Source organism: Syngnathus scovelli, chromosome 9 (assembly GCF_024217435.2).
Source record: "Syngnathus scovelli strain Florida chromosome 9, RoL_Ssco_1.2, whole genome shotgun sequence".
NCBI classification, from domain to species: Eukaryota; Metazoa; Chordata; class Actinopteri; order Syngnathiformes; family Syngnathidae; genus Syngnathus; species Syngnathus scovelli.
Genome location: NC_090855.1, coordinates 350,753 through 370,245, shown reverse-complemented (window position 1 = coordinate 370,245; position 19,493 = coordinate 350,753). Strand labels below are relative to the sequence as shown.

The window sequence follows — 19,493 nt, the reverse complement described above, 5'->3', positions numbered from 1 at the left end:
TGAGTTTAAGTCCGAGTTCATCTTACGTTAAGCAATAAAACAATGTAGTATTTTTGGCGGTGTTAGCATGTGATCATTTTAAAGCTAACGGCTAGCTGGAATGCTAAGGCAAAGGCAACTTTCACCACGTTGTCTGATTTTATTCTTCTAATGTTTCGCGTACCTGTCAATGCCCAAGAGCCTAATGTAAATGAGAGTTTGTGACGACAAAGTACAATTCGCTTAATTGTAGCAACAGACACATTCTACCAATTGAACACAAGGAAATGAGCCGTCGACCCGTATTGCTTGAATAGTAAACTCTTGACGTTATTTCCATCCAAATGGACCTTCCGCCGTGTACATACATTTAAATCCCAATGTTGCGCCCTCAATGCCCTCCCCTGACATACAGTAACGGCCCTGAAGTCAATTCCCATGAAGTCCCACTGTGACAAACAGTCCCTTTGTCTGTCGGAGCCACTCTTTCATTATTTCTATTTTTTTTTTTTATCTCCCAAGGTTTTTTTTTCTCCCTCTAAACTCCCCCGCATTCATCTTCCTTCCCTTGTCACAAGACGACTTATGTTCAGTGTGGTGAGAAAGGGAGACAGAGTCCATTCATTTTCATATTTGCAAACCGTTGGTGAAATTTATGGCGTGACCCCTTTTCACCCCCCCCCCCCCCCCCCCCCCCTTCGTCCCAGCGGAAGCGTGCCTCTGTTTTAAAAATAGAACATTCGTTCCCATGGAAGTTGTGCAGATATTTGTAGATGTTAGCCAGATGTGGCTCCACACACACACGCTACGTTTGTCACTTTGCGGCGACTGTTTGTGATCTCTCACTATGCAGATTAACATCCATTCCACATTTTGCATCATGTTTTAAGCCCATTGTAAATGTATTTAACCACCCCAAATTTCAAGCATAAACTAAAGTACACAGAAAATAGTGTGATGTTTTGAATTCAAGAAGTTTGGAGTTCCACTTACATATGTACTTTTCTAAAAATGTGTTTGTGAATTTTTGTTCTGTCTGAACAGGGATCCGGAGCAAAAACATTCCCGGCTTTAATCGTGGGAGAAGTGAGTGTCAGGTGAGTGTTTTCAAAGCCCTTGTTCCAACTTTCCACTTCACATCGTATTGAGATGTTACAGTAGCTATTTCCGAGGATGGAAACCTTTCGAGTCAACCTCTCTAAGGGGTCATGCAGGTAGTGTGAAAGGAGCTTTTGTGGCTTCTTTCTTTGACGCTGGTTGACAACCCGATTGTAGTGGAAATTAAAGGAAGAATGGAAACGCCCAAGCCCTTTTGATTTGATTTGACTTGAGCACACATCACACCCTCAAAAGCATCAGTCACACAAACGGTAATGTTTAATAGCCCGATGGCGCCCTCTCGTGGATATTATGGGAATAACATTTTGTACAAGAGGGAACACAATTGTTGCAATATGCAGAAAATACATCTACTCCTCTGTACAGCTGCATACATATCGTTTTACATGAAACGAGTAATTGTTTTCAAATGAAACCCAGGATAAATATGTGTGAATGGTGGAAAACGATCGTGTTTCTTACCGACAACGGTCATGGATCAATGTGACCCGACGTACAGCTAATCAGCCCCCCAAAATAATAACGCAGTGCAGGTTCTTTTCTTGTCGATGATTTTAAACAAAAGTAATATTAAAAAATAGTAAGCCCAGCAGAATAAATGTATCATTTCTTGACCCTCTTCCACGTTTCCGTACGGGTCAATTTGCCCCGCAACATAACAAGAGGGATAAAGTAGTCCTTGCTCGTGAGCTTGTTTGCAGCCCTCAGGCATTCTGCGTGATCCTCTTGTGCTTTGTGGTTATTTTTTCTTTCTCAATGTGTGTACTTCTTCCTGCATGGGAAAATACACACACGGGGTCACAAATGTTTTGTGTGATGATGATAATCACGCCGGCGCTGCTTGCAGAAAAAAAAAGCTGAGCTCATCTGACCTGCAGCGTCAGTCGTTTGTTTCTCTCGTCCTGCAGTTCTTCCTTCACTTCCTTCATGTCGTGTCTGATCACACAAAGTAAGCAGACGTAAGGTGACGACGACGAAAATATCATCGATTGGTTATCGCCTCGGTGTCGACCACAAAAACAAAAAAATCCAAAGTGGTTCGATTGGTCCCGAGTACACGGCACTCACTCGTGTCGCGTCTGCAGAAGCTCCAGAGCCATCCGCAGATCCTTGACTTCTGTCCACAGACTCGCCAGCGTCACCTCGTCCTTTTGAGCAACGCTTTGGACTTCTGCAGGCAAGCGGGGAGCTGCCGGGCGCAGCGGAGGCGGACTCTTGGGTCTGAAGTCCACCTTTGCTGGGGGTGGCTTGAGATGCTCTGAACCCTGATTCCCCCCAAAAAGAATTCAAAACGTTCTCTGTTCGGCCCACTCTAAAAAAAAATGTTGCGGCTTTTGTATAGCACCTTTTGTAAGCCGGGCAGTTTGTCACTTGGGACCTTCTTGGTCAGTTCTGGTCCAGAGTCGTTTGCAGTCTGGAGAGAAAATTTTGTTTCACTGATTGGAAGATTTCCTGCTATGTAGTTTTTCGAATGACCTTAAACATGACATGGAAGAAAGTTTTCTGACGGCAACAGCTTTGATTCTGTGTCAAAAACATTTGAACCTGAACCGGTTTGACTCTACTTTTTGTGGTTCTACTGTTTATCTAATATGCACAATGGTAGCGAAGTAAAAGTAAGGCTTTGCCGTTCTAATCAGATGAACGTCGCGGTTGAGCATTGACTCCGAATTCAGAGGAAGAGGCTTGGCAACGTTTTTTTTTTTTCTTTTTTCTAAATACACCTGCACTCCGGTGGCCGCGCCTGTGGGCGGTCTCCTCTGGGGTGGCTTGGCCCGGTTGGCTGTGGGGTGGTTCAGCTTGTCGCCGTCCGGGTCCGCCGCGTCGAAATGGTCTCCGTTTTTATCCTCGGGGGATTTTGGCGAGTGCTGGGACTCGGCGCCGTTGGCTCTGCAAGAGTCAAATTGTTTTCACAATGGTGCGCAGAGGCTTAGTTGTTAAAACGAGAAGGTCTTCACGGTCTGTTTTTTGCGGCTCGAATGATTTTGTACCAAACGTAGACGCTTGGAAGCAACTTTCAGGAACCCCTTTAATGCATCTTTGTTTTGGTTTTTCTGCTTGTGCGCTCACACAGGAAACAGGAAGGAAGCCGTTCTTGCGTGGTTGGTCTGCCCCCATCTGACTCATCCTAGACTTTCTTTCCGCTGTTTGCAGCGAAAGGTCGGGCATCCTGGCATTCTTCTTTTCCGAGGACGCCGTAGCAACCAACATTTTTTTAAGGCTCCCCTCCTGGTGCCAAGCAAGAGCCTTCCTGGCACTTTCCCTTCTGACCTTTACTTGCTTTTTTAAGAAGCGTGACAATTATTTGATTTTTTTTTTATAGGTGGGAGGTGAAAAGAGTAGCTCACTTGGATAAACCCTTGTTGGCTTTGTCTTTGAGTTGAGTCGGGCTGAGTTTGTTGATACTCGGAAGCTTGACTTTGGTCGGGGGATTGCTTCGCAAATCCTTCAGCTCGGGTTTTTCATCTGCGAAGAAACACCAAATGTCAAAACATTTTTCTTTGGACTCGATGATGTGGGTGACGCGTGTTAGTCAATACCTTTTGTTTTTGTCGGCGCACTTTTGTCCATGGCTGGGCTCTCAGTTTTTTCTGAAACATTCAAAAGAAAAATAAGCATGATTCAATGTTTTCAGAAACTCATAAAAACTGCTGTGCTAACCAGTTTGTCGATGGGCTAACCAGCGCATCGCCGTGCCGCCCCACAATAATTGACTTTTTCAACTTTATCAACAAGTGGGGGGGAAAAAGAGAATCGACTTTCTTCCTGTTTGTTTGGGGATAAAAGTCATAGATGCAATTAAAAATGTTTTTTTTGTCCCCCCCAATCTCCCGATTTAGAGTTACAATTGATAAAGGTCAGCTTTCTTTGGTTTCTGAAAAAAATCCCACCAAAACAGTTCAAATGACTTCATTGAAAAGAAAGTATTTCAAAAAATTTCAATTTGTGGAAAAATGGGCCTATGTATTAAAAAGGCCCAAAACGGTTGCCTCTTTCTTCTTTCAAATTTTAAGCTTGCTATTTTTCAGAAAATATTCCAGTAGCAACAAAATCAAATGTATAGTGCTACAATGAAGGCGTTTCTACGTGTTAAAAGCATGCAGTGAAACTTTCCATGTCTTGAAAAATCTTGAAAAAAATAATTCAGTAATATTAGCCAATCACATGCCCCCCCCCCCCGTCTTTCCAAAAAGGTTTTTACCGACTCATTTAAACAGAGCACCGCAAGCAGAAGCAAAAACAAAGTTCAAAAGCTGAATTTTAACACAAACATTGAAAAGGTGAAGACTGCTCTCAACTGTAATTCATTGCACTCCCAAGGGTCACAACAGCAATTAAAAGTTGTGGCCTAGCTCAGCTTCCAATCCAATCAGTGTTTGATACAAATCCAGACCAATATAAAGCCAAATCTCATCAAAAACCTCCACGACACTTACACGAAACGTAAACGACGGGGCGGACAACGTGGCAGCAGCGAAAGGAAGCCCACCTGGCGTACTCACAGCATTTCCTCTCAAGTGTGCTAACACGCTTGCAAAGCAGCGTGACTCTTGTAGAAATGTGACGAGAAGTCCCCCTCCTTTCTCCTCACCTCCCCACCCTCCCGTTTCCTTGCAAGACTGACTCCCAGACAACGTCACGTGACCTCTCACTCACCACCTCCCCGCCCCTTGGGACACTTCCTGGGGGGGGGGAAAAAACCTAACTGTGGCGTCACTCCACCACCAAACAAAACTGTCTCCATTAAAAAAGCAACAACCATTGCCCTAGCACCTTCAGGTGCAAATGTTGATTATCACGATGCTTTTTATCGTCTTGGTGGTGTCTGCTTGTGAGGCTCGGAGTGTGAGCTGTGGCCAACAGCAGCTCCTATCCGCTTTTAGTCACCACCATGTACTGAAATTAAACCAACTGTTACTTTCCCCTGATTTACTCAGGTCAAGTAACGCAATAGGAATACGTTGTACAAGATAGACGTCACAGTTCCAGCCGCTACCGTTAACCCTTGACCTTTTCCAATCCCATCACAGAACTCACTGTCATGACTTTGAGAGATCAAAGTTTATCATTGCTGCTCTGTTTAATCATGTCAGCATTCCAAAAACCTACCTGGGACTTCCTTTTTGATGTTGCGTGCAGGTGGTAGGCTGTTGTTGCCAGCCTGATGAAGAGAGCACACACAGAAAGCAAACCTCAAGTTAACCACACACCTCCTTGTTCTCTCTCTGACTTTTTTACACACACACACTTTCCACCGAGGGACTTTTTGGTGGGTGAGCAATTCCCAAAACAGAAAACCATGAGTCACTGCATCCTGGCAGCGAGTTAGATATTTATAAACAAGCTAACAAGGAAGGAATGCAATTTCTTTTTAATTGATATTTTTTTTTCAGGGCCTTATGTAAATGTCAGCTCTTGATTCACTCACCTTCAGACTGTCCATCGGCGGTATCACCATGACAAAGTTATCGGGGAAGAATCCGCAGCGTCCGTTGAGCTCGCCCTCCCACCAGCCGTCATCTTCGGTTTCCTGAATGAAAATGGCAGATGAAAATGGCATTTGGCTTCCTTTGGGACATCGAATGGCTTTCTCAAAAAGAAAGCAATTGTCCCTCCCAAAACGGAAACATTGCAAAAGCCTCCACGTCAGTTACCATCCAAGTCATCTCAAATTCTCTTCAATATTCTTTATTTTCTTCTTCTATCATCTTCATCGAGCTTATCTTAGCTTATCTTAGCTTAGCTTAGCTTTATTTCAGACTTCTCTGAAATGACTTCATTCATCCAAACATTCATTCACATCTTGCGGCACGTGATATTCTGGAGAGAGGTTGGACCGGTTGGGCTGGTTCGTAACAAAATGACAAATAGGGGATTGACAAGAATAAGAATAAGAAAAGGCACCTGTAGGTAAACCGAATGTTTGGCAAAAGAGTCGAGAAATGTTTTTGAACCTTTCTCAGTATCACCACCACATCCCCAATCTTCAAATCCAGCTCGTCTTCTGCTTTGGCCTTGTAGTTGAACATAACTTGACAACACTCCACCACTGAGGAAAGACGACAAATATTGCTTCCGATGTTAAATGGGTTCTTAACCTCATTGGGTCACAACTTGCCTTCAAGTAGACGGATGCATCTCACGACACTGACTTTCCAAATATTCTCTCCGAATTCGGAGAATTACAGAGTGAGATTGATTTTGTCACCGTATGGAAAAAAACACGTCAATCGCCAAAGTCTTATTGTTGTCAAGTGTGTCGAAACTCAAATCAGGACTTTTAAGTCATGTGAACTTAGTCCTGGAAAACCCACGATGCCTCAAGGTAAATACGTAAGCGGTACGCAGACAAGTGAAACTGCGTCAAATGTATTACTCAAGATTATCGCTGACCTCACCCGTGACAAATCCAGTTCGGAAATGTCGCACCTGTCACTTGATGGCTGCCGGTGAGGTTATAGACAGACCAGTTCATCTGCTTTATTGCTACTGTGTATCTTATGTAAGTAAGGCCTGCAAGCACCTGAACATTACATTGAAATATTGTTAGCGCAACCTACCGGTTTTTGCTTTGCTGCGTATCGTCGCTCTCTGGGATATCTGTAAAATGGATCAAAACACCATCACGAGAGTGACCAGACTGGCTTGTCGAACATTCCCTTGCAGTTCTATACCTCTTTGCTGAAGACTGCATCGCTTAGCTTCGGTCTGGCTTTGCTATCGTTGTGTTTGCCATCTGGGAAGACAAATTCGGTATGAGCTCCCGCAAACGTTGTCCTTCAAAAGAATGATCATGAACTCAACGATTCCAGGAGGGTCTTTGCCCTGCTCGGCTCGAAAAGTAGTTGCTGGACTCGCCTTTAGGGGCCACCAAGATCTCTCTGACAAAGTTGCACGGAAACGCCCCCACTCTGCCGTTTTTGATGCCCATCCACCATCCATCTTCAATCTGTCACGTCGAAGGGACAGCACACACTTCAGAAACGTACTGTAGTCGTCTAACAGCCTGAAACATCCGTCAATGGTCTCATCGTAGCCTCAGGATCGAATCTCTGTCCCCTGTTGACCTGGCATCCGAACACTCGAAGGACGCTACTGTACCCAAAGCGGTAACTCTCAGCTGAGCAAACGTCAAGTGCATTCCCCTGATTGATTGATTTGTTCAGCTCACTCGGGTGTCTGCGTCTGCCAAGCGAGTGCAACCTTACCTCGCTGATGATTTCCAACGTCTCCCCGACGACCAGCTGCAGCTCGTCGTCGTTCAAGGGACTGTAGGCAAACACCACCTCGCATGTCCTTACTTGTTTCCTCCTCTTGGCTGAAGAGAGGAAAGACCAAGTCACGGCAAGCAAGTACTGCACTGCAGATTTACAGAAGATTTGGATGCATACTTGTTCGGATGCTTCTTGGTTCTCTCTTGCTGTCCCCCATCAAATAAACAGGCACCTCCTATGAATACCCCAAAAAACATGTCAGATAGCCAGGACCCAGATCTCCACCGTCGAACAGACCTTGACAAAGTTGGCCGGGAAGATGCCTCGCTTCCCTCGGACCTCGCCCTCCAGCCAACCTTCCTCACTGGCCTTTGTAACATTTTTCACCACGTCTCCCATCCGCACCGAAATCTCGTCCCCCATGGTGCCCTCGAAGTTGATCAGCACCAGAACCTCTATAACACGATGGGCAAGCGGGACAGATCACGACTGTAGATTTGGTTTGAACTTAGCACTTAATCATTGCGCCTCGATCCCTGATTCCTAGCAAACTGAAATAATCGTACGTCTCTAAAAGAAGCAGTAGTAGGCTCACCCATTGTGTCCGTCCGTCTTTGTCTTCTTAGTCCGGTGTGAGTCGCAACTTGCTAGTGTCGTTGCCTGCGACCTTCCTACTTGTCAAAAATTAACATTCAGCCTTTCCCGTGGCTTATCATTGCACGCCGGAGGAGGAAGGTGGGTCGAGTGAGAGCTGCAAGGAGGAAGGGAGGGAGAGAGGGAGGGAGGGAGGTAGGCGACAGGCTGAAGAAAAACAGGTGAGGCAGGTTTATATTGCTTCCTGAGACGCCGAGTCAGGTCATAAGTGTTTACCACCTTGTTCACAAAGACGTGTAATATTGACAACATATAGCTCTGGAGAAGGTGGCCAAAGTTGCATGAGGTTCTGCGAGGAGTTAGGGTTGGGGGAGATCTTGAGGCAACTAAAAAGCCAAACTCGTTTAGTGCAACATTTTGCTGTTGAATGTTTTGAAAGCCCGAGTATTATTGTGTTTCTGTCGACCAAGTACATAGTTCACTTCTGGTTGCCATGATGCAAAGTCTTCAGTTTCCATATCAGACGTTATTGGAGCGTCAGTTGAGAGTGGATCAACAGAACTGCGTTGTGCGTTCATTTGCTTTTGACACCATTAATCAACAACCAATTCTACACAATCCAATCCACCAAAGGATCAGTTCGAATCATTTTGATGTCCTTGGCAACTCTGACAATCGCAATTGGCATCGAAGAGAATCGCTTGAGAATCAAAGAGACGAGGCAATTAAGAGACACTCTGTTGTGCTCAGTGTTCCATTTAATAAAACAGTTTTCAAAAGCAAACACCCGAGATTATTCGAAAATCCAGCATAACACAAACAGGCACACCAGGTGAACACAAATTCTACTAACTGCAAATTATGCACATCGTTGAACCCAGTGGAAAGCATTCAGCACAACCTTTGAATAATCTTTATAATTCGTATAAATTATTTCATGTCAACACTCCGCGTGTATACTATGGAAGCCAAGCAGACGTAAACACATCATTGGCAAACGAAAATGCTAATTCTGTGTTTAAAGTTTCTACCATTTCTAGTGTCAAAAAATGTCATTTGATATCATTGACACATCACACAACGGCGTGTTCTTTTCGACATCTAGCCAGCTAAAGCTCCTACTGTGAATAACAGAAATTCAAAACGGGGCCACAATGTTACCAAAGTCCAGGTAGTTTGCTTTATGCTAAGATATTGTAAATCGGACAGATGACTTGACTTTTTGATGACCCTTTACAAGTTGGTCCCTTTGTCTGATCCAGGCCAACAAAAGTGCTCTTGAATCCATCCTTACAGTATCAGACACAACTAGAACTAAAATAAAAGCGTCGTACAATTCAACAGTTGAATCCATCGTTCTTTTAACCCCAGCATTCCCCCCCCCCCCCCAACTGATGCGGTCTTTGAATTTTAAAAACTTTGTGACAAGTTGGAGGCACAAACCAGAATTTGTTTTAATTTTTTTTTTTTTTTTTTTGGCACTCAAAAAAACTATAACCAGGTAAGGTATGTGAAACAGTAATGCACCGTGACTGTCAAGTACCAGTGAGTCATCTTGAAAGAACTGAAGTCAGATGTTAAACTTCTGGAATCGGCGTTTGTCGATCATTCCAGTGGATGCGAATCGGGTCCCATTTGAGAACGGTCCCTTAAGATGTGGACGCTCAAGTATTTCCATCTTTCTTTTGCCGTTCTGTATGGTCTTCCTGCATGCCACTTTTCTCTCCGTTGACCAGGAACTTATCTTGGGCCCACGTGATGTTGGCTCCCCCGACGTTGGTTTTTCGTATGATAAACCTCGGCCATCCACGTGACAAGCCACCTCCGCCAAGCCCTCCTCGGTTGTCCATCTGCTTGCTGGCTTCCACCTTGGCGTCTCTATCATCGTGCTAGGCCCAAAAATGGAAATACATGACAAGTTAACAATTGTTAAGAACTGAGCTGGATGCGGGAAGAAACGTGTCCTACCAAGTAGTATGCTCTGCTCTTTGGGGGACTTTCCTTATCCCAGTCTTCGTTTTTGGGTGCTCCTGCAATGTCTGGATTGCAGTCTCCCGGGTGGTTGCCCTTCTTCCAGCCTCTTCCGCGAAATTGCACTTGCTGCAACAGTAACGTGGTTGCTCAATCTCCAAGTTGCGGTGTTGACGACTCGACAGTATCGATGAGGGAACTTACAAATTCTCTCCACGGTGTTTGTTTCTCTGCAGCGGTCTCAGTCGAAGCTAGCCGAGCCCTGTTAAAGCCGTCGCTTTTGAGCTCGGCCTTGGGCACGTCATCCTGAAGGGACTTTGAGGAGGACGATGAGGAGGATGACCCGGAGCGAGAGCACTTACTCTCACTGGCCCGACAGAGAAAACGGTACGTGTGCATTACGCTGCAATTTTATTCCAATATCGCAAAAGGATGACGCTGTCGCACATACTTTGATTTGTTGGGGAACCTTTCTTCGGGTTTCTCGCGATTAGTGTCTGGGGAATCAGCAGCCCCGTCCTGATCGTAATCTCGTTCACGGCCGGAGTACTTTTTACGCCGTTCGATATCCAACCGAAGGTCCATTGGGTCACCCTTTGTTTTTTCCCCAACATCCTGTGAGCGATGCAAAACACAGGACAGTGTCGTGGACAGATTATTGGATTAGAATGCAGATGTTAAGTCTGCCAAGATGCTTTGTGAGATAAACTCAACAGTCCATGGGAACAAGAGCTAGGTAACAATACAAGTACAGTACAAGTTGAGCTTGTTTTTGCAATCTGAGCCCATGTTTTTTGTTGTTGTTGTTACATTGATAGTCTCCATGCAAAGCTTGGCAAGGTCCGGATTCTTTTAAAACACTCTTTTGGGGTGCTCATGGAAAGAAAGGAGACTACTGGACAGCACCAGCACGGATATAGACTACCCACAGATCTTCTTACAGGTTGCGGCTATAATTAAATATCTCCTCAATGTAGGACAGTCGTGTGCTATCCAATTCAAATGCATCACTCAAGATTTCTAATCATGCTGAAATCAATTGCTGCCCACAAGATGGGAACCCGCTTTGAGGTGCATTTGGTCTAAACTCATCATTTGAGTGCCGAGCTTATGTACTCCTGAATGTCATTGTAAGCAAAGTAGCAATTTCTTGCTCTTTTTGGATATTGCCAACGTTTTGATACTTACAAAGACAATTAGTCCCTTGAACATCTCGGGCACGGGCGGCAGCATCCACGTTTTGACTTTTATCTTATTCATTAGCCTCATGGTTAGGCTCGTGCCCACATAATAACCGACTCACGACAGAAAGTCAAAAGGCCACATTGACATTCATTCATGAGAGGGCGTCTCTGTCTTGCTCATTGACGTGCCGTTTTGTTTGCCCCCGTTCATACGTCATAGTGCAAAATATTCAGTCACCTTGTTAGTGCCATCCTCTGAGCTTTTCATTGCCTCAAAAACCTGTGAGTGTTTCTTAAAAGCACTTGGTGATACGTCAATTCTCCTGCAAAGGGATCACACAACATAACCGTTAAGATCATTAAGTGCGCGTTGGTTGGTCGAGCCATGAAGACAACATTGGACAGGACAACGAAGACTTGACCATCGCCCGGATCGAAAACAAACAACAGTTCAGGTAGGACAGTGGAGAGAAATACCTGAGAGCTGCTTTTAAAATAGCAGGTGAAGCCACAGTACACTGAGAGTTGTTCAGGGCGACTCTACCTGTGAATCTCTGGGCTTTTTCTGGGTTTCATGCTCTCCCTCTCTGCAGCTTGCCTTTGGTACATGGTGAATCGCTCATTGAGAGTCATTCGGGAAGACGCAAAGTGATGAGCTGCGACAACAAAAGATGAACCCTGTGAAACATTTGGGTTTTCCCTCCAGATGGCAAAGCAAATCTTGAGTAGAATGATGAGGATGATGATGATGATGATAAACAGGATGGAAATCAACTCGTGAACTCACCTCTGATGTGGTGCAGGATGGTCACAATGTGCTGAGCAAACAGCTCGGCGGTAGTTCTCTGCATCGGCGCAGTCCGAACGTGTTGAAAGATGGAGCGGAACTCCTGACCTCTCTTTGACGATTGCACCAGGTCCTGAGACAACTGTCGCTCCTGAGCTAAGATCTCGGAAGTGCTGAACACGGTCAAAATGATTGCGTGAGTCAATTGGCGCTTCATCGCAAAAGATCCAAACCGGAAAACCACAACTTACCCTATCATGCTGTCTCCAAGGAAATCCATTCTGACATTAATCTTGGGCTCAGGTTTTCTCAAGGACAACAACGCTGAGTCCTCTTCTGTCATCATAAACATTTCCCTGTCAGAGTTCCGCCTCAACAGTGGCGTTGAGAGAGATTTCGATATTTTCATGGCTTTGCAACCCAGCTCTTCAAAGGTTCCCGACATTTCCCGCCGAGCAATGGCAGCCGATTTCAGAGCATTGTACCTCTCGTCTCCGAGAGCTTTGGATTCGCTGTCGGCTCCCTGCGAGGAGGCCACGCTTTGCCATCTGTCAAAGCACTCATCAAACGGCTCTCTGGATGAATGAACAACCTTTGCATTCGCGTTGTCAACATCTCCATCGTGCCTGTCTTTGTTCTGTGACTTTGAGTGAGGTTTGCGGAGGATTTCGTCCTCCGCCTCAGATGCAGAAGGAGAATCCTTAAGTAAATGATTTAAAGTCACTTTGCCGTTGAGGTCTTCTGTGTGGCACTTTGATGGTGGCTCAGCGACACCTGCCGGTGCCGGACCGTTTATATCGGCTCCGTCGTCTACAGTATTTGCCTCCGTGCTCTTGTTTTCCCAACTGGGTTTGGGTTTTTTCCTGTGCTCCTTCAGAAACCTAAACAAAGGTAACAACAAAAACGGAGAGCGCCAGCATAACTTAACAGACGACCACTGAAGGGATGGTTATTAGTAACATAAGAACAAAATCGGTCTTACTTTCTGAAAGCGATGGAGATGGCTGCTTTGTCTCCATCGGGGAATTCCTCGCTCTTGAATATGTCGAGGCTTGAAAGCATTTGGTTTAGCGCTTCCTGTGACATTTGTGTACTTGGTGCATTACACACCGTCTCCCAAGAGGGGGCGCCATTGCTGGTGTCATTCTGAGATGAGCTACCAGTCTGGTTTGAGTTTTGGCTGTTCTGAAGATTGACAGCAAGATTTTCTGGACTGGCTTTCTTTGGACTGCTGTTGTATTCAGTCAGGATATGCCAGCCCCCCTCAGTTGGACCTTGGGCATCTCCCACCTCAAATTGCTCCCCATCTGCCCCTTCTTTCTGGGCCTCCTTGGCCAAGAGCTCCTCCTCTTTTACATTGTTGGAACTCTGATTAGCCACCAAAGGGGCTTTGGGAGAAGAGCCATGAGAGGAAGCGTTAGAATGTTGAGATTGCCTTGATAATGGCGAAAGGGATCGGTCAGTGTGGTGGGATTGTCCTGGAGGAGGGGGGCTTCCAGAGAATTTCTGTAGGTAGGGTCGCCCTCGGGACTGGTTTTGATGCTGCTGCTGTTTTTGCTGCTTCTGCGGGTTCTGCTTGTAATTTTTCCAGTTGTTACGAAAATTATAATTGTTGTTGTTGTTATTGTAACCTCTGCCGCCGCCGCCGCCGCCACCACCACCACGCTGGTATCGTCCACGTGAGAAGTAGCCCCGTCCTCTGCCTCGGAAGTTGTACGGCCTCCGGAAGCCGCGGTGATATCCCCGTAACTCACGGCTGTTCTGATATTTCTTGTCGCGGTTATAAAGTGGCGATTGAGATCTTGACCGGGACCGTGATCGAGACCGTGACCTCGAGCTAGAAGAACAAGAAAATCATGATCAAAGCCTGCTTTTTATCCCCACACCTGGCCTGGTACACAAAAGAGTGAAATGTGCGTTTAATTGAATTGGGGCAGTGGAGGGAAGTAACAACGTAGCTTTTTCAGGTACGTGTACTTTAAGTTTTCTTTTTTCTGTTGACTTGTTATTGTTACTTGGCACATTCCAAAACTTGTGCCTAAAATGTCTACCCCTTACTATTTCAACCTCATCATTTATGGATTGGTTATTTTTCCGTAGTACTGTACTTCACCCCAGACACAAAAATGAGCTACAACTTCTTCTGTCCTTACTAGTCCGGAACCTCCTCAATTAAGTAGCCATTCATGCAGTAAAGGTGGACTTTAAGAATACCAATGTTGCAGTGACAAAATGCTCCACATGGAGGCTCTAGTGATCCTCTTATGTACATTAGTCCAGCGTCAACATAAAATATACCGTAGTCTGCAATTTATTGATAAGCTCCTATAGTATCTTATCTCTATAGTATGTCGTATATGCGCGCTAGATACATTTTGAGACTCCTCACTGGTACATTTGATGTTATAGACGGTTCACATCTGCTGTATACATTAACGTCTCATCTTCCAGACCTTTGGTGTAGACATCAATACTTTAAATGTTTTCGCAATTTTTCCACCCATCTTTTACAAGGCAGTATTGTACTCAAGATTCCGCCATCAATGGAAAAGTAATACGACTGAACTCTACCAACCACCTATGTATGCCAAAACCAACGCACCCATCCAACAGCAACATAAAAGACGTGAAAGAGATCGACAATGCTAAAAAAAAGCCCAAAAAACTCACCGCGTCCTTTTTTTCATTGGAACACCGAGTGATTCACAAGGCAGCACACTGGGCTGCTCTGCACACTTAAAGGCAGTGACTTGCGCTTACACTCCAGCTGTGTCACATGGGCCAAACAGAGGAGGAGGGCTCTACTCAAATCCTCTTTGACTCTATGCTTGCCGGTAATGGGGATTAACCAATCGGTGGAGAGATGACTAATGGCAAGATCAATTGGGAAAAAGATATTTCAAATGTTATCAGCCCAAGGCAAAAACACAAAGTCATGAGAATTGGTGAAATCTACCTGTATCGATGTCTCCTGGAGCGGGAGCGACTTCTTTGAGAGTGCGAGGTGGACCGGGATCTGGAGCGCGATCGGGACCGGGATCTCGAGTGACTCCGAGACCGAGAAGCTGATCTTGTGGCTCTGGACATCCCCGCTGGCAGGCCAGGCACCTCAGACTACTTTCATAGAAGAAAAAAAGTCATCCATTCCAGTCACAAGTTGCAAAAAAAAAAAAAAAAAGGCAAAAATGCACATTCCTAATAAGAACATGGGCAATAGAAGTTCTTTAAGTGGTTCAGTGGTATTCTCGGGCTAAATGAAAGAATGATGAGAGAATTGCCAAAGTGACCAGCATCCCAGGAAAAAACTGAAAATGAAAGAAAGCGTTGAAAGAAAACCAAATGGCGTAAACAAGCAGCTTCCAAAGAGCAGGGTAGGCACTGCGTAGTAGTATCAACCACATGCTGTTTTTATTTAGTCACTGCTACTTATTTGCATAAAGGGCGGACTTGCCTTGGTCAACTCCGCCACTCACCGTTGTCTATGCTGCAGAAAATTGCACAGTAATTCACACTGAGTCTGAAAAGCGAAGCTAGTCTTTGAGCACCCGACCATTCTAGTCTATAATTTCTTTGTCATACATAAATCTGATAATATGAATTCTGAAGCCCCCTAAACACAGACTTGGCTGGACATTGTGAAGTGAATACCACATGAGCTCAACATGAGAATACTTCCTTGCGTTTCTTCCACGTGACTGCAGTTTTCATTTGAACATGGTCCAGACAAAAGCCGCTTCTGTCAAATGTATTGTTTTACGCCACGCTAACCAGTGTAACGCAATGGAATCTGCTCTATATGGAAGCTGCACAAAGATAACAGAAGACTCAAGCAACAGGAATCTATCGATTTTTGCAGAGATCTGAGATCTGCAAAGGATCACCAGAGTCCTCTCCCTGGACTTTGGATCAAACTACCGACCGCGTACGACCAAGATTACAAAAGCGACGCGCCCTATTGCATTGGTGGTCCCGGTGCATATCCCTGCTACTATTTTGGAAAGTATGGAAACCAATCTGTCTCCTCCCCCCCTTTTGCTCCTCTTTCATAAGCACCACGAGCACGCTGCTCCCCCCTGTTCCTGGCACTTTGTTGTCATTGGCTTTCAGGGTGCAATTTCCTGAAGGCTCCAACCTCAAGCGAGCATCTACTGCGCTTAGTCTGCATATTATAAGAGCGTGACATTCACATGTGCTCTTTTTAGTCGTAAAACGGTGGACTGTTTTTCCTCTCGACATATCAGAACCCCCTTCGAGATGTTCACTCGCATGACAGTAGATGTCCTGGAACATCTGGACGACGTTGGAAAGGAAGTGTAAAAGAGACGACGGACAGTAAGCTTCCGCTGTCAAATGGCCTACAAACTGCAACTGGAATCCTTTATTCCACGCCACATTTCGTCCGGGTCAGCTCTGCCCTTTCTGTCTTTGGGGTACTCTGAAAACTCCTATCTTCTGACCACATGCAAAGTTTATAAGGATGGAGCCACGGTATCAGCCCTGCTGTCTGTCTACTCTCACCCGATGACAATTGGTATTCGCCCCTGGTCCTCCAGGTCCCTCAACCCTGCTTATCAATATATACCGTCATAGCAATTGAGTAGGACAGGTCTTAATCATTCAAGATCCACCAGCGTGGTTCCTTGTGGCGGCTACATTTTGTTTATGCAGAGTAAAGTACCAAAGGCTTGTGACTATTCTTATCACACACTTGTTTCTTGCTCACAGTTGTCGCATCTGTTTCGGAGGTCTCAATCGATAACCATGTGCAGCTGTACCTCTGGCTTCCAACATACTGTCAGCAACCTAATGACCGAGATTTTAGCCTCTTAAGGGAGCCTGTTGCTTGTTTGGCCTTTTAACCAGTCAACACTGGATTTACTCACAAGCACGTAGCGCTACCGCACTTGTGAGGCCCTTTTAATGGATTCACCACCACAACAGAAGTGATCGTCTTAACTACCTCGCGTTTGACAACCCGATGACACTGATAATGAACCCCAGGCAAGAAAATGTTCTGAACCCAGGGCAAAGATATCGCATAGCTAAATGGTCCTTTCATAGAGCGACGTCAGAACAGCTGTAGTTTAATTTCCCCTAATCCACAATGGACCTGCAACTCCATACGCAGCTCTTTAGTGTCACTGAGCCAATCCACTGCAATTGACGTGATCTCGGCTTTACTAAAACGCAACTAGCCTTCCACTCCTCTTGTCAAGACACGTTGAAGCGGTTAGGATGGACAACAGGGCCTCAGAGAAGATAAGCCACCCAGCCTCCTGCTCGCTTATTGAAGAAAAACAACTGCTTCGCTTCAGTCTGCCGGCTGAGAGTTCAGAGGAGGTCTTGTGTCGCGGCGTACTTCTTTGTCAAACCTAAATCTGTATGCGGAGGCGAGAGCTCAAGTACGACCGAGTGTCACCCAGACATCCTTGCGTTGACTCACTTCCCGACGCATCTGTCGTCGCCGTGTTTGCGCACGAGAATGACGCCATCAGCTGAAGTCGCTCGTCTCTATTTTGGTCTACCGGCAACAGGCCGGCCATGAGTTATAGCTTCATGCTTGCAAAACATGCACAGTTGCCGTTTGCCTTTTCCTTTGGGCCTCGTAGTCAGCATGGAGATAAGATGGTTAACCAAAAGGGCGGGGTCTTTTAAACTCATTGTAGGTGTGCACAACAACCTCAGATGGTGTTTTTTGGGGCAATTGATCCAAAATGTCTGCATTCGTATGAACGAAAATGCTGCACAGTAGTCACAAATTCACCTCTTTCTATCAAGACCCAATGTACTATTTTGTTCCCGTATTATACGAGATGCAATGTAGTGTAGCGTTATAACGCCGCTCAATGTTACAGACACGCTCGGCTTGATGTTTATCGTACGATCAAAACGCAACAGGACACCGGACCGAAATGAAAACTCATTAATAGACCGCGAGACTGTAAGTACAGACACTCCTTATGATTGTGCGTGTGCGTGGGCAGTACGTGTGTGTTCTCACAGGCAGCTGGTGTTTATCAAAGCAGATCCAATGGAATCGGGCATCCCAACAGGAAATTACATTCTTTAACATAAGTCACCCCAAAGAATAGACTGGAACTTGCGGATGCAAAATAAGATAGAAAGGAGTCTCTTTGTTTTTCTGTAGATGGAGTGGGTGAAATCTGCATTCGCAACCATCCTGATGAAGCAAAATTGAAACAGGCCATTCAGGATACCATTAGGATTGCCCCAAAAAGTAACAAACTCTCCGCGAGTATCCAGACTTTTTTGGGGGTTTGGAGAACTACCGCAGTGAGTCTAACAGTGTACACTTCTTGGAGCTCGTCCCGACTCCTCTTCACCGCAAAGGGGAACTGGTGCAGCCCACTTCATAAATCATTTTCCCCTCTCTAATTGCCTGCTCACATGTCACTGCGCACTTTCTCCTGATTGAGTGCAGCGTGCTAAACGTGTCATGTTCTGCCCGAGTGATGAATGTTAAGAGGAGCACAAAGAAGTCACCTACCGGTCAGCGTTTTTGCTCAGCGTTGACGTTGCCTCATATTCAGCAGCACCTAAAAGCGTTAAAAGTCGTCCCACTGTAACGCTCCTTGCTTGTGTGTGTATGTATGTGTGCGTGGATGGATGGATGGATGTGTGTGTGTGTGTGTGTGATCTGCAGTGGCGACTGGCTCACTTATGGCTGCTCGCATGTGTGCACGCATGTGTCGGTGGGAGTGTGCGTGTATTTGCAATCGAGAAGGGGGTGTGGCCTCTGCCCTCCCTTTTAGTGTGTGTGTGTGTGTGTGTGTGTGTGTGTGTGTGTGTGATTATCCCAAAAGACAGTGATTCAAAATATATATTGTACGGACATATTAAACATGTATACAGTATCATTAAAAATAAATAACATGAATACAACTTAAGAAGTTCAAAAAGAATCAAACAAATTCAAGAAAGATGCATTAAATATCAAATCTGTCTGCCAAACGTTTGTAATATTTATACATTTTGATTTATTTTGAATAACATCACTTTTCAATTAAAAATGTGAAATTTCTTAAATACGTAATTATCCCCAAAACATCCAAATACCTTGGATAAAGAGAAATAAACAAACACTAGATGCTACATGAAAGAAATTGAAAGAAAATTGGACAAACATTCAATCATTATACAATGGCTCATTCCATCAACACTTGCGGGTAGCGTGACTTAACCTGGTCTTGTCTGAACGCCCCAAGGATGACATGGAAACTCCTGTCCAAAAAAAAAAAAAAACTCTCGGGGTGGCAAGCCCAAAGTGTTTTTGCTGTGCGCAAGAAGCAAAAAGTCACAGCTCTTGGACCGCAGATGAAAGCAGGGACGCTAATTGAGTGCAGTTGTGCAATATTAGTCACTGCATCCATTCATGATTCTTGCTCCAAAAAGTCAGCTAGCATAGGCCCCAGCTCAAACGTGACTTTCCAGACGACAAGCAGAGCGGTTGTCATTTTCCTCGGTCATTCAAGGCCTCTATTAAGAGATATTCTCAGCCGCCTGCGAAACACAGCCGCGTTCATCGTTAAACAGTCGCCATGTCGACGCTGACATTGGATTTGTTTTACCGACAGACATTCTTTTCATCGGAGCATGTTTTATGAAGTGCGCTGGCTTATCAGT

General features: G+C 45.2%; 2 protein-coding genes across 7 annotated transcripts; both read right to left on the bottom strand.

Moving 5' to 3' along the window:
- Window positions 1-1,338: 1,338 nt before the first annotated feature.
- On the bottom strand, window positions 1,339-8,077 carry sh3d21 (SH3 domain containing 21). 3 transcript variants are annotated; one of them, XM_049729998.1, is made up of 17 exons: window positions 7,909-8,077; window positions 7,611-7,768; window positions 7,491-7,548; window positions 7,308-7,417; window positions 6,904-7,048; window positions 6,774-6,835; window positions 6,660-6,699; window positions 6,054-6,148; window positions 5,528-5,629; window positions 5,209-5,260; window positions 3,639-3,689; window positions 3,447-3,564; window positions 2,823-2,988; window positions 2,444-2,512; window positions 2,167-2,363; window positions 1,971-2,034; window positions 1,339-1,870 (listed from the first exon to the last, which is right to left on the bottom strand). In XM_049729998.1, the coding sequence occupies exons 1-17, from the start codon at window positions 7,910-7,912 to the stop codon at window positions 1,838-1,840; spliced, it is 1,524 nt and encodes a 507-aa protein (XP_049585955.1). In that variant the 5' UTR covers window positions 7,913-8,077; the 3' UTR covers window positions 1,339-1,837. The 3 variants fall into 3 exon arrangements, with proteins under 3 accessions (XP_049585955.1, XP_049585956.1, XP_049585957.1); XM_049729999.1 differs by having other exon boundaries at window positions 6,958-7,048; XM_049730000.1 differs by lacking the exons at window positions 6,054-6,148; window positions 6,660-6,699; window positions 6,774-6,835; window positions 6,904-7,048.
- A 570-nt stretch (window positions 8,078-8,647) lies between these two features.
- On the bottom strand, window positions 8,648-18,525 carry thrap3a (thyroid hormone receptor associated protein 3a). 4 transcript variants are annotated; one of them, XM_049729966.2, is made up of 11 exons: window positions 18,358-18,525; window positions 14,806-14,966; window positions 12,832-13,686; window positions 12,101-12,730; window positions 11,850-12,022; window positions 11,607-11,718; window positions 11,301-11,385; window positions 10,330-10,493; window positions 10,083-10,245; window positions 9,876-10,007; window positions 8,648-9,796 (listed from the first exon to the last, which is right to left on the bottom strand). In XM_049729966.2, the coding sequence occupies exons 2-11, from the start codon at window positions 14,934-14,936 to the stop codon at window positions 9,572-9,574; spliced, it is 2,670 nt and encodes an 889-aa protein (XP_049585923.1). In that variant the 5' UTR covers window positions 14,937-14,966; window positions 18,358-18,525; the 3' UTR covers window positions 8,648-9,571. The 4 variants fall into 4 exon arrangements, with proteins under 4 accessions (XP_049585923.1, XP_049585925.1, XP_049585926.1 ...); XM_049729968.2 differs by having other exon boundaries at window positions 14,806-14,963; window positions 18,358-18,524; XM_049729969.1 differs by lacking the exon at window positions 18,358-18,525 and adding an exon at window positions 14,520-14,716 and having other exon boundaries at window positions 14,806-14,946.
- Between the last annotated feature and the right edge of the window lie 968 nt (window positions 18,526-19,493).

Excerpts from the sequence above, each read along its gene's own strand:
- sh3d21 (XM_049729998.1), bottom strand. Across the intron at positions 6,700-6,773 it reads ATGCAGTCTTCAGCAAAGAG|ATATCCCAGAGAGCGACGAT; the intron begins GTATAGAACTGC and ends TCCATTTTACAG. Across the intron at positions 3,565-3,638 it reads TGCGCCGACAAAAACAAAAG|ATGAAAAACCCGAGCTGAAG; the intron begins GTATTGACTAAC and ends GTTTCTTCGCAG.
- thrap3a (XM_049729966.2), bottom strand. The coding sequence starts at position 14,936 with ATGTCCAGAGCCACAAGATCAGCTTCTCGGTCTCGGAGTCACTCGAGA. Across the intron at positions 10,008-10,082 it reads AAACACCGTGGAGAGAATTT|CAAGTGCAATTTCGCGGAAG; the intron begins GTAAGTTCCCTC and ends TTACTGTTGCAG. Across the intron at positions 9,797-9,875 it reads AGAGCAGAGCATACTACTTG|CACGATGATAGAGACGCCAA; the intron begins GTAGGACACGTT and ends TTTTGGGCCTAG.